Source organism: Pristiophorus japonicus, chromosome 1 (assembly GCF_044704955.1).
Source record: "Pristiophorus japonicus isolate sPriJap1 chromosome 1, sPriJap1.hap1, whole genome shotgun sequence".
Classification (NCBI taxonomy): domain Eukaryota; kingdom Metazoa; phylum Chordata; class Chondrichthyes; family Pristiophoridae; genus Pristiophorus; species Pristiophorus japonicus.
Window position 1 is genome coordinate 188,642,568 of NC_091977.1, and position 11,590 is coordinate 188,654,157.

Genomic DNA, 11,590 nt, shown 5'->3' on the forward strand with positions numbered 1-11,590 from the left:
CTTGTACAGTCAGTGATTTGCTCTGGTTTATTCCCTGTTCCCGGTACATTCAGCACCAAATTCATGGTCTACAGAGCAGTAATGATTCCCGCCCTCCTTTATGCTTCAGAGACATGGACAATGTACAGTAGGCACCTCAAAGCACTGGAGAAGTACCAACAACAATGCCTCCGCAAAATTCTGCAAATCCATTAGCAGGATAGGTGTACCAATAACAGTGTTCTCTCTCAGACCAACATTCCCAGCATCGAAGCATTGATCACGCTCAATCAGCTCCGATGGGCAGGCCACATAGTCCGCATGCCTGACACAAGACTCCCAAAACAGGCACCCTACTCCGAGCTCCATCACAGCAAGCGAGCCCCAGGAGGACAGAGAAAACGCTTCAAGGACACCCTCAAAGACTCCCTGAAAAAATGTAACATCCCCACCAACTCTTGGAATCCCTGGCCCATAACCATTCAAACTGGAGGAGAAGCATTCAGAAGGCGCCGAACACTTTGAATCTCTTCATTGGGAGCACGCAGTCAATCATCAATCAATCAATCATAGGCAGTCCCTCGAAGCGAGGATGACTTGCTTCCACGCCAAAAAGGGATGAGTTCACTGGTGTTTCAATGAAGGACCTAATATTCCAGATCCCAAACTACATCTTGAAGGGTGGAAAATGCCTGTGCGTGGATTTTTTTAACGTGTGGTGGCCGTTGCACACCAGTCACCACATGGGCTTGACAGAGCTAGTCTTGGTCCAGTGGCAAGGATTAACTAGGACGACTGGAGACCAGCTCTGCTGCATGGACCGAGCGTGCGCACATATCAGAGTGTGAGCTGGCCTGTGCTGCCCCGGACCCTCGGCTCTTCTGGGCCCCAGACTCACGCCTCTCCTGGGTCCCGGTCACTTCTTTCTACAATCTCTTGCTGCTCCTTCGCCCCTCCTGCTGTGCCTGCCCGCACTGCAATCAGCGACCTGACTTCGCAGCCGTCGCCCTCCTGCAGCAGCACGCGCTGCTCCCTGCAGTGGTATGCCACTGCACGCTACTCCCTCTGATGGCACCGACCTGCTGATGATCTTGCAGGCCAGGACTGCGCCGATTTCTGGCCCGGACCACTGCAGTAGTCAAGTACAAACAGCGAAAGAGCGTACGGCAAACCAAGCACCCCACCCACCTGTCCCTTCAACCACCACCTGCCCCACCTGTGACAAAGTCTGTAAGATAAGAAATAGGAGCAGGAGTAGGCCATTGGGTCCCTCGAGCATGCGCCGCCAATTAATACGATCATGGCTGATCTGATCATGGACTCAGCTTCACTTGCTGCCCGCTCCCCATAACCCTTTATTCCCTTATCGCTCAAAAGTCTATCTCCACTTTAACTAGATCCCGCTTTGGACTCATCAGCTATCTTTGAACTCATGTTAGTGTGGAAGCAAGTTATCCTCGACTCCGAGGGACTGCCTCAGAAGAAGATGATTTGCTCTGGATTATTCCCTGTTCCCGGTAGTGACTGGCTCTGGATTATTCCCTGTTCCGGGAACGCTCAGTGACTCACTCCGGATTATTACAGGGCCGGGAACAGTTCTGCTGCTTTTGGGAGCGGACGGATTAGTTTGACTGCGACACCGGAAGTGAGGAGCCGGCTCGAGCACGTTTATATCAGGTAAAGGAATAAATCATAAACCGGGCTCCGGGCCTCCCCCCCACTCGGGACCGGGCTCCGGGCCTCCCCCCCACTCGGGACCGGGCTCCGGGCTCCCCCCTCCCCCCCACTCGGGACCGGGCTCCCCACTCCCCCCTCCCCCCCACTCGGGACCGGGCTCGGGGCTCCCCCCCACTCGGGACCGGGCTCCCCCCTCCCCCCTCCCCCCTCCCCCCCACTCGGGACCGGGCTCCGGGCTCCGGGCTCCGGGCCTCTCCACCCCCCGGGCCTCCCCCCGGTAGAGACAGGCCGGTCAGCGGCTTCTCCAGTGCGGCCCCACTCTTACCCCCCGGGCATTGGCTCCGCCCTAAGCTGGGGAAGGGGGTTCTCTTCTTCCACAGATTGAGCCTCATCCACAACTCCTGCAGTAAGGAGCAGCCCTCATAATCCTGCAGCAGGCCCCGGGTAATATATAGGCTTGGACTGGCGGCACAAGTAACATTGGTGCCTGGGTAATGACCACCTCGAACAAGAGAAAACGAACCCACTCCTCTCCCCTCCTCCCTCCCCAATGGCACCGTCTCCGCCACTATCAACATCTTGGGGATCGCCATTGACCAGAAGCTTAACTGGACCAGCCCTATCAACACTGCGGCAACAACAGCAGGACTGGGTGCTTTGCAATAAACGACTCGCACCTCAAGGTTTCTGCATGCATCATCTAAAAGACTATTCATGAGTGTGATTGAGTAAAGAAAGACTTACATTTATATAAGTGCCTTTCCCAAAGTGCTTTACAACCAATAAAGTACTTTTGAAGTGTAGTCACTATTGTGATGAAGGAAACGCGGCAGCCAATTTGCACAAAGCAAGGTCCAACAAACATAAATGTGATAATGACCAGATAATCTGTCTTGGTGGTGTTTGTTAAGAGTTAAAAAGTGGCCAGGATATCGGGGAGAACTCCCTTGCTCTTCGAAATAGTACCCTGGGATCTTTTACGTCCACCTGAGAGGGCAGATGGGGCCTTGGTTTACCATCTCATCTGATTGATAGTACCGTACCTCCTCTAGTGCAATACTCCCTCAGTCCTGCACTGAACTGTCAGCCTGGATTATATGCTCAAGTCTCTGGAGTGAGACTTGAACGCACAATCTTCTTAATTGGAGGCGAGAGTGGTACCCAGTCATGGCTGAAATATTGTAGGGGGGAGAATGTGTTCGCATGAAATTGGTGGGAAGAGTGCTAACATGAACTTGGATAGGGGAAGAAGATTGGCAGTTTAAATTGAATGAGAGGGGATTGAAAAGTGTCAGCATGAACTGAGAGGGAAAGAAAGTAGCATAAGATTGCATCTTATTACATCTCTCAGTAATGTTTAGTCAGTATTTTGTAGGCAAAAGTGGCAGTCAATTTGCACACTGCAAGCTCCCACAAATGGCAATGAGAAGAATGATCAATTAATCTTTTTTTGGTGATGTTGGTTGAGCTTCCAGGGAAATAAGCAGATTAGCCTCAGTTTAATATCTCATCTGATCGACAGTGCCTACAATAATGCACTCACTGCTCCATCAGTACTGCACTGAAGTGTCAGCTGAGATTGTGAAGTCCTAAAGTGAGTTTTGCGCACTCAACCTTCTGATCCAGAAAAAAGAATTGAACTTTAAAAGGGAGAAAAGTGCTTCCATATCATTGACAACCATATAAATAGCTTTACAATAGATTTAACAGAGAGGACCAATACAAAACTATAATATCCTGCAATTTCTCTGCAAGAAATGAGGGAACATCCCCAATACAAATAATGGCATATTGCCATCGCTGATAAGCCTGGCACAAGTTTGTCAGCTATGCCCCATTGCACTATCAGTATATATGTCACAGGCTCTGTCCAAGACTGTTTTTGAGGATGTGTTTTTCAGGTTGTCCAGTTGTCATAGAATCATACAGCACAGTAGGAGGCCATACTGGCCATTGTGTCTGTGCCAGCTCTTTGAAAGAGCTTTCCAATAAGTCCCATTCCCCCTGCTCTTTCCACATAACCCTGGAAATGTTTCCTTAAGTTCTCATGTCAAATCTGGATAAGTCTGTGTTTTGGTAAGTGGAATTGAGATTTCACTGGCTGATGGAGAGGAGTAGAAAGACCCTTTCATGTACTTATAAAATTATTTGTGCCTATCCTAATGTTATGGGTGGTTTGAATGGTATCCCTCCAGTTTTCTCCCTCGCTTCCATGAAATCCGTGATCCCTGAGTGCCAATAACTCCCTCTCATCCAAATTGCCACTCTATGAGCCTGGACAGTTCACAAACAAATTAATCATGGGGGCATCAAAGGAACACTTGACCCTGTAGATGTTTACATCACTCAGATATCTCCAGTTATTGCCAAAATCATTTCTGACCGGTATTCGATTAGGACAAATCTGCAAGATGATCATTTGACTTTACCAGAAACCCATAATCAAGGCCATTTTTTATGGTGACTGAATAAGTCAAATTCTGCTTTTTCTTATTCTCTTGCACAGTGTAATTGTTGCGCTAAAACATTATGGTGCTCATTTTCATTAAGCATTCTCTTAATCTGCATTATCACAGAAAGAAAACAATGACACGTTGGGCTCGTGCTAATAACATCCACAAAAAGAAGCTTCCGGAAGCTACACCATGGAGTCAGATGAAACGGAATCGTGACACTGGTCCAAGTAAGACAAAAGCAAAAAACCGATGGGTTAAAAATCAGCCAACCAAGGATGGGAACAGGCTGGAAAAATGTAAACGCAAGGAAAGTGAATGGTACCACAAGAAGGAAGAGTATCAGAGTGAGGACGTTAATGGGTTCATGGATTATCTGAAAGAAACAGGTCAGGTTCTCCACAAAGGAACAGTGGTGTCAGTGGACAGTGCAAAGGTAAAGGTTGATGCAGCACTAGCTCTGAAGAAGGACCAGAGACGGGAGAACAGAAGGTTGAAGAGGCAAGTTCAGAAGAAAAATATCATGGTAATTTTCAAGTGTAAACATTCATCCAACTTGAAATAGGTTTAAAGATTGTAGTAAGAACAATGTCATAATTGGACTGTCATTCATGCATCATTGTAATTGAGTTATATTATTCTTACCAAGTGAAGTGTTGAGTGGGTATACAGGTTGCCCTAAAGTTTTATCCAGACTCGTATTTAGGGTAGGGAATGGTGACAATTCAAAAATATAGTTTGACATGACCTTTTCGGCTGTCATTTGTCCAATAGAAGTTCTCATGTAAGCAAGACTGACATACCATTTTAATCATAACTTCTGTGCACAGCATATAAATGCAGAATTCACCAACTTATGAAATGATCCCCACACATCGTCATAAAGTGGTATCTTATTTAAGATCCCACGGAACCAATGATCAATATTTCATCCCGTGAGTCTTTTGCAACCTCTCTCGTTGCACGAACCATCAGCCCTGAAAGTGTTAGATGGTGGTTGCAGAAGGTTGTCATAGCAACGGTCCCAAAATCCGCATTTTGGAGACTCATTTCCTTCAGAGAGTGTAGGTTTTTTTTAAAAAAACAAGAATGTGCCCTTGGCCAGCCTGAGTTGCTTTGTGCTCTGCAGGCAGGCAGCCAACGCGGAGCCGGTCAGTTTAAGATTTTCCATTCAAAAGTTTTAAAAGATGACCTTTTTTTTCAAATTTTAGGCAAACCCTTTTCACCAGTTTTCAAAAATTGGAAATCTCTTACCAGGAAAGCTTATTTAAATGCAAAATACTTGTTGCGAATAATAAAACATAAACACCCAATGTCTGAATAATTCACAAGTGCTGCAGTTATCAGTGTGTTGTCATATTGAGTCCACTCAGCACCTCTTCAGATAATCAAACCGAGATCGGGAACTCCTGGAGAGTTACAAATACAAGCTCATACCTTATCAGTCAGTGATGCAGTCGAAAACAATCTCTGATATAACCTTTAAAGCACATAATGTGTTGAAAATTGACAGCCAAGGTTTCAGAAGGAATCAGAAAAGAGCACGTGAACACAATGCATGAGAAGCTGTAAACAAACCCAAATAGTTTATGACTTATAATAATAATTTGTTAGTCATCTTTCATCATTAGTGTGAGTGAAATTCAGTACATCTTGTAGTCTGTAATAACATCATCATCATCATCATCATAGGCAGCCCCCCGGAATCGAGGAAGACTTGCTTCCACTCCCGAAGTGAGTTCTTTGGTGGCTGAACAGTCCAATACGAGAGCTACAGACTGTCACAGGTGGGACAGATAGTCGTTGAGGGAAGGGGTGGGTGGGACAGGTTTGCCGCACGCTCTTTCTGCTGCCTGTGCTTGATTTCTGCATGCTCTCGGCGTTGAGACTCGAGGTGCTCAGCGCCCTCTCAAATGCACTTCCTCCACTTAGAGCAGTCTTGGGCCAGAGACTCCCAGGTGTCAGAGGGGATGTCGCATTTTATCAGGGAGGCTTTGAGGGTGTCCTTGTAGCTTTTCTGCTGTCCACCTTTGGCTCGTTCCAAGTCAGCATGGATTTATGAAAAGGGAAATCATGCTTGACAAATGTTCTGGAATTTTTTGAGGATGTAACTAGTAGAGTGAACAAGAGAGAACCAGTGGATGTGGTGTATTTGGGCTTTCAAAAGGCTTGACAAGGTCCCACACAAGAGATTAGTGTGCAAAATTAAAGCACATGGTATTGGCGGTAATGTATTGACGTAGATAGAGAACTGGTTGGCAGACAGGAAGCAAAGAGTAGGAATAAACGGGTCCTTTTCAGAATGGCAGGCAGTGACTAGTGGGGTACTGCAAGGTTCAGTGCTGGGATCCCAGCTATTTGCAATATACATTAATGATTTAGACAAAGGAATTGTATGTAATATCTCCAAGTTTGCAGCTGACACTAAGCTGGGTGGCAGTGTGAGCTGTGAGGAGGATGCTAAGAGGCTGCAGAGTGACTTGGACAGGTTAGATGAGTGGGCAAATGCATGGCAGATGCAGTATAATGTAGATAAATGTGAGGTTATCCACTTTGGTGGCAAAAACAGGAAGGCAGAATATTATCTGAATGGTGACAGATTAGGAAAAGGGGAGGTGCAACGAGACCTGGGTGTCATGGTACATCAGTCATTGAAAGTTGGCATGCAGGTACAGCAGGTGGTGAAGAAGGCAAATGGCATGTTGGCCTTCATAGCGAGAGGAATTGAGTATAGGAACCGGGAAGTATTACTGCAGTTGTGCAGGGCCTTGGTGAGGCCACACCTTGAATATTGTGTACAGTTTTGGTCTCCTAATCTGAGGAAGGACATTCTTGCTATTGAGGGAGTATCACCAGACTGATTCCCGGGATGGCAGGACTGACATATGAAGAAAGACTGGATCGACGAGACTTATATTCACTGGAATTTAGAAGAATGAGAGGGGATCTCATAGAAACATATAAAATTCTGACGGGATTGGACAGGTTAGCTGCAGGAAGCATGTTCCCGATGTTGGGGAAGTCCAGAACCAGGGGTCACAGTCTAAGGATAAAGGGTACGCTATTTAGGACCGAGATGAGGAGAAACTTCTTCAGTCAGAGAATTGTGAACCTGTGAAATTCTCTACCACAGAAAGTTGTTGAGGCCAGTTCGTTAGATATATTAAAAGGGAGTTAGATGTGGTCCTTAAGGCTAAAGGGATCAAAGGGTATGGAGAGAAAGCAGGAATGGGGTACTGAAGTTGCATGATCAGCCATGATCATACTGAATGGTGGTGCAGGATCGAAAGGCAGAATGGCCTACTCCTGCACCTATTTTCTATGTTTCTATCAAGGAGCTCCGAGTCGAGCATTTACTTTGGGAGTCTCATGTCTGGCATGCGAACTATGTGGCCTGCCCAGCGGAGCTGATCGAGTGTGGTCAGTGCTTCAATGCTGGGGATGTTAGCCTGGACGAGGTCGCTGATGTTGGTGCGCCTTTCCTCCCAGGGGATTTGTAGGATCTTGCGGAGACATCGATGGTGATATTTCTGCAGTAACTTGAGGTGTTTGCTATACATGGTCCATGTCTCTAAGCCATACAGGAGGGCAGGTATTACTACAGCCCTGTAGATCATGAGCTTGGTGGCAGTTTTGAGGGCCTGGTCTTCAAACACTCTTTTCCTCAGGCGGCTGAAGGCTGCACTGGTGTACTGGAGGCAGTGTTAGATCTCGTCGTCGATGCCTGCTCTTGTTGATAGGAGGCTCCCGAGAGTGGTCCACGGTGCCCAGTGCCGCGCCGTGGATCTTGATGACTGGGGGGGAGTGCTATGCTGTGAGGACAGGCTGGTGGAGGACCTTTGTCTTACAGATGTTTAGCGTAAGGCCCATGCTTTCATATGCCTCAGTAAATACCTTTAGACCTCCTAAGACACACAATTTAAGTCCAACAAATTGCACTGTCTAAACAATTCCAGCATTCTGAAGACAGCTCTTACACTACTGAACATGCCGACAATCAGTTAATAGTGAACTATATAACAGCCCTCGAACTAAGCTTGAAAGTTAGTACAGTTGTAAATAGAATTATTAATTCAGTATGGAAAATGGTGGAATTGACTAAAAAAGAACAGTACAAAATCACCAAATTTCTAGGCAATTAGTCTTTCTCAGGAAACCTAGACGAATGGCGAAGCCTATAATGCAGGACACAACCAAGACTGAAATAAAGTAGGAGAGGAGGTGGCGAGGTAAATTAAGCAGTCACTGTTAGATGACGCAGAGCTTGTGGATTTAAAAATAGCTGTGGCTTACAAGAGGAATGTCAGATCTAAGGAGTTCTACAGTTTAGAGAACCTGGGAAAGAATGGGTTACAGTAAGAGAAGGTGTAATGAGTTTTAATTTCAATACTGTGAGGATAGAAGGAGCAGGAAGAAATGGTAGGATAGTGTATTTACAGTTTAAGAAATACAGTGTTGGCAGTCTTTAAAGTCTGTGGATGGCCACAATTGTGTTTGTGTTTGTGTGTGTGTTTGTGGCACAGCCTGCCGGTATACGGCTGCTTCTCATTGAAAAGCGTCTTCAGAATTGTTAAGAAGTGTTTATCTACATTTAAAAGAAACTTCCACAAGTCGCTTTTGTTCATTGTTCTCAATTCATTTTTAGTTATTAGAATGTGGTTATCATGATTCAGAAATATTGTAAGGTCTAGGGAAAAACATATCTTGGAGATTCCTTTTAAACATATGCTCTGGCAGCTTTTTAGAACTAGATGAAGTAAGCTTTAAAATCGATGTGTCTCCCAGTGGCTGAGAGTCTCTATTGAGTTCAGTTAGGGGTAGTTAAATCTCAAGATTAAGGCCCCAAGTTTCCACACGCGGCAAAACAGGTGCCCCTCCGAGCTGGGCACCCGTTTTTCGTGCCGAAAACGGCGCCTGAAAAAAAACGTGCTATTCTCGAGCGCTTTGCAGCTCGATGTCAGCTTGGTGCGGCGCCCAGGGGGCGGAGCCTACCACTCGTGCCGATTTTGTAAGTAGGAAGGGGCAGGTACCATTTAAATGAGTTTTTTTCGTGCCGGCAACCCTGCGCGTTGGAGCGTTCGCGTACGCGCAGTGTGAAAGAAACATTGGCACTCGGCCATTTTTGTAGTTCTTTGCAGCTGTTCATTTTTTATCATTTTTTAATAAAAGCACATTGCCCTTCTATGAACAGCACTGAGGCTTCTTGCAGCAGTGAGAAGGCTGCAGGAAGCCTCAGAAGTTGAGGAAGCCGTTTCCCGATGGGCCCGACCGACGGCAGGGGGGCCTTCCCCCCCCCCCCCCCTTCCATCGGGAATGGCTGCCTCAACTTCTGAGGCTTCCTGCAGCCGCCCCCCCCCCCCCCGCCGCCGCCGCCGTCGGGAACGGCTGCTGCCGTCAGTCGGTCGGGCCCTCACTGCCTTCCCCCCCCTGCCGTCGGGAACGGCTGCCTCAACTTGTGAGGCTTCCTGCAGCCTTCTCCCTGCCTGAAGCACTTTCACACAGATAGGAACATGGTTTATTTAATCTTTTCTTTGCTTATAAATTTTTATTCAGGTTGGAATTATTTGTATAATATTTGTATAAGTATAACTAAGGATTGATTGTAGAATTTAATGACTTCCCTTCCCCCCCCCCCCCCACCTCGTTCCGGACGCCTAATTTGTAACCTGCGCCTGATTTTTTAATGTGTAGACAAGGTTTTTTCAGGCCTACAAAAATCTTCACTTGCTCCATTCTAAGTTAGTTTGGAATATGTTTTCACTGTGGAAACTTTCAAATCAAGCATCAGTGGCCGGACACGCCCCCTTTTGGAAAAAAAATTCTGTTCTAAATGACTAGAACTGCAGAAAACTTAAATGTGGAGAATTGCGATTTCTAAGATACTCCGTTCTCCACCAGTTGCTCCTAAAAATCAGGAGCAAATCATGTGGAAACTTGGGCCCTAAATGCTGAAGCATTCTTTTACGTTTGAACTTTTGTAATGAGCAAGATTTGTTTACTTGGTTTACCTCGAGTTGTCCCCTGGACACAAGGCTAGGCTTATAAAATACCTGTTTTCTTGCAGCACAGATGCATAAAAAAATCATTGATTCCCACAGGATATAGGGCAATTGAAAATGTAATGCGTTTAATCTAATTCCACACAAGTAAATTCAGTTTAAATGCAGTAAATAGTTTTGGAGTACTGTGCCAATTTAAACTGTTGAAGTATAGATCTTCATAAAAGTGAATTTTACATTTTGTCCTCTTGTTAGAGGATGGTTTTAGACATGTTCTATTTATTCCACAAAATCAATAAGGTTCTTAAAGCGTTGAGGTCAAGCGTTCATAGTTTAATTAAGCAAGCATGTAATGGTATTTAGGCGATTGATCGAGTTTTTTGATGAGGTAACAAAGAGGGTTGATGAGGGTAATGCAGTTGATGTAGTGTATATGGATTTCCAAAAGGCATTCGACAAAGTGCCACATAATAAGCTTGCCAGCAAAATTGACGCCCATGGAATAAAAGGGACAGTGGCAGCATGGATATGAAATTGCCTAAGTGACAGGAACAGAAAGTAGTGGTGAACGGTTGTTTTTCGGACTGGTGGCAGGTATACAGTGGTGTTTCCCAGGGTTCGGTTCTGGGACCACTGCTTTTCTTGATATATATTAATGACTTGAATGTGGGTGTACAGGGCACAATTTCAAAATTTCCAGATGACACAAAACTTGGAAGTATAGTGAACAGTGAAGAAAGGAGTGATAGACTTCAGGAAGAAAGACAGGCTGGTGATATGGATGGACGCCAGGCAGATGCAATTTAACATTGAAAAGTGAAGTGATGCATTATGGTAGAAAGAATGAGGCGAAGACATATAAACTAAATGGTACAATCCTAAAGTGGGTGCATGAACAGAGAGACCTAGGGGTATGTGTGCATAAATCGTTGAAGGTGGCAGGGCAGGTTGAGAGAGCAGTTAAAAAAGCTTATGGGATCCTGGGCTTCACAATTAGAGGTATAGGGCCCAAGTTTCAGGCCGCGCCTAAAACGGCGTAGCCCGGACCAGCCCGTTTTTCGCGCCACAAAGTGCGCCTAAAAAAAAAAACTCACCTATTCTCCAGCTCCCTGCAGGCCCTCTGGAGCTGGGCGTGGCGCAGCACAAGCTGTGGGGGGGGCGGAGCCAGGTCCCTGCGCTGAAAACAGTGCCAGGACCTCTGCACATGCGCGCTCCCCTCTCTCCCCCCTCCCCTCCCCTCTCTCTCCCCTCCCCTCCCCTTCTCTCCTCTCCCCTCCCCTTCCCTCTCTCTCCCTCCCCTCCCCTTCCCTCTCTCTCCCTTCCCTCTCTCTCCCCTTCCCTCTCTCTCCCCTTCCCTCCCTCTCCCCTTCCCTCTCTCTCCTCTCCCCTCTCTCTCCCCTCCCCTCTCTCTCCCCTCCCCTCTCTCCCCTCCCCCCTCCCCTCTCTCACCCCATCTCTTCCCCCCCCTCTCCCCCCATCTCT

General features: G+C 46.5%; 1 protein-coding gene across 1 annotated transcript in view; it reads left to right on the forward strand.

Moving 5' to 3' along the window:
* Positions 1 to 1,671: 1,671 nt before the first annotated feature.
* zcchc9 (zinc finger, CCHC domain containing 9) overlaps positions 1,672 to 11,590 on the forward strand; it is a 19,623-nt gene continuing 9,704 nt past the window's right edge. Inside the window, exons 1-4 of the mRNA XM_070875468.1 lie at positions 1,672 to 2,339; positions 4,233 to 4,648; positions 5,623 to 5,677; positions 8,633 to 8,753. Coding sequence (XP_070731569.1) covers positions 4,243 to 4,648; positions 5,623 to 5,677; positions 8,633 to 8,753 — 582 coding nt within the window. The 5' untranslated portion in view covers positions 1,672 to 2,339; positions 4,233 to 4,242. The remainder of the gene's footprint in view (positions 2,340 to 4,232; positions 4,649 to 5,622; positions 5,678 to 8,632; positions 8,754 to 11,590) is intronic.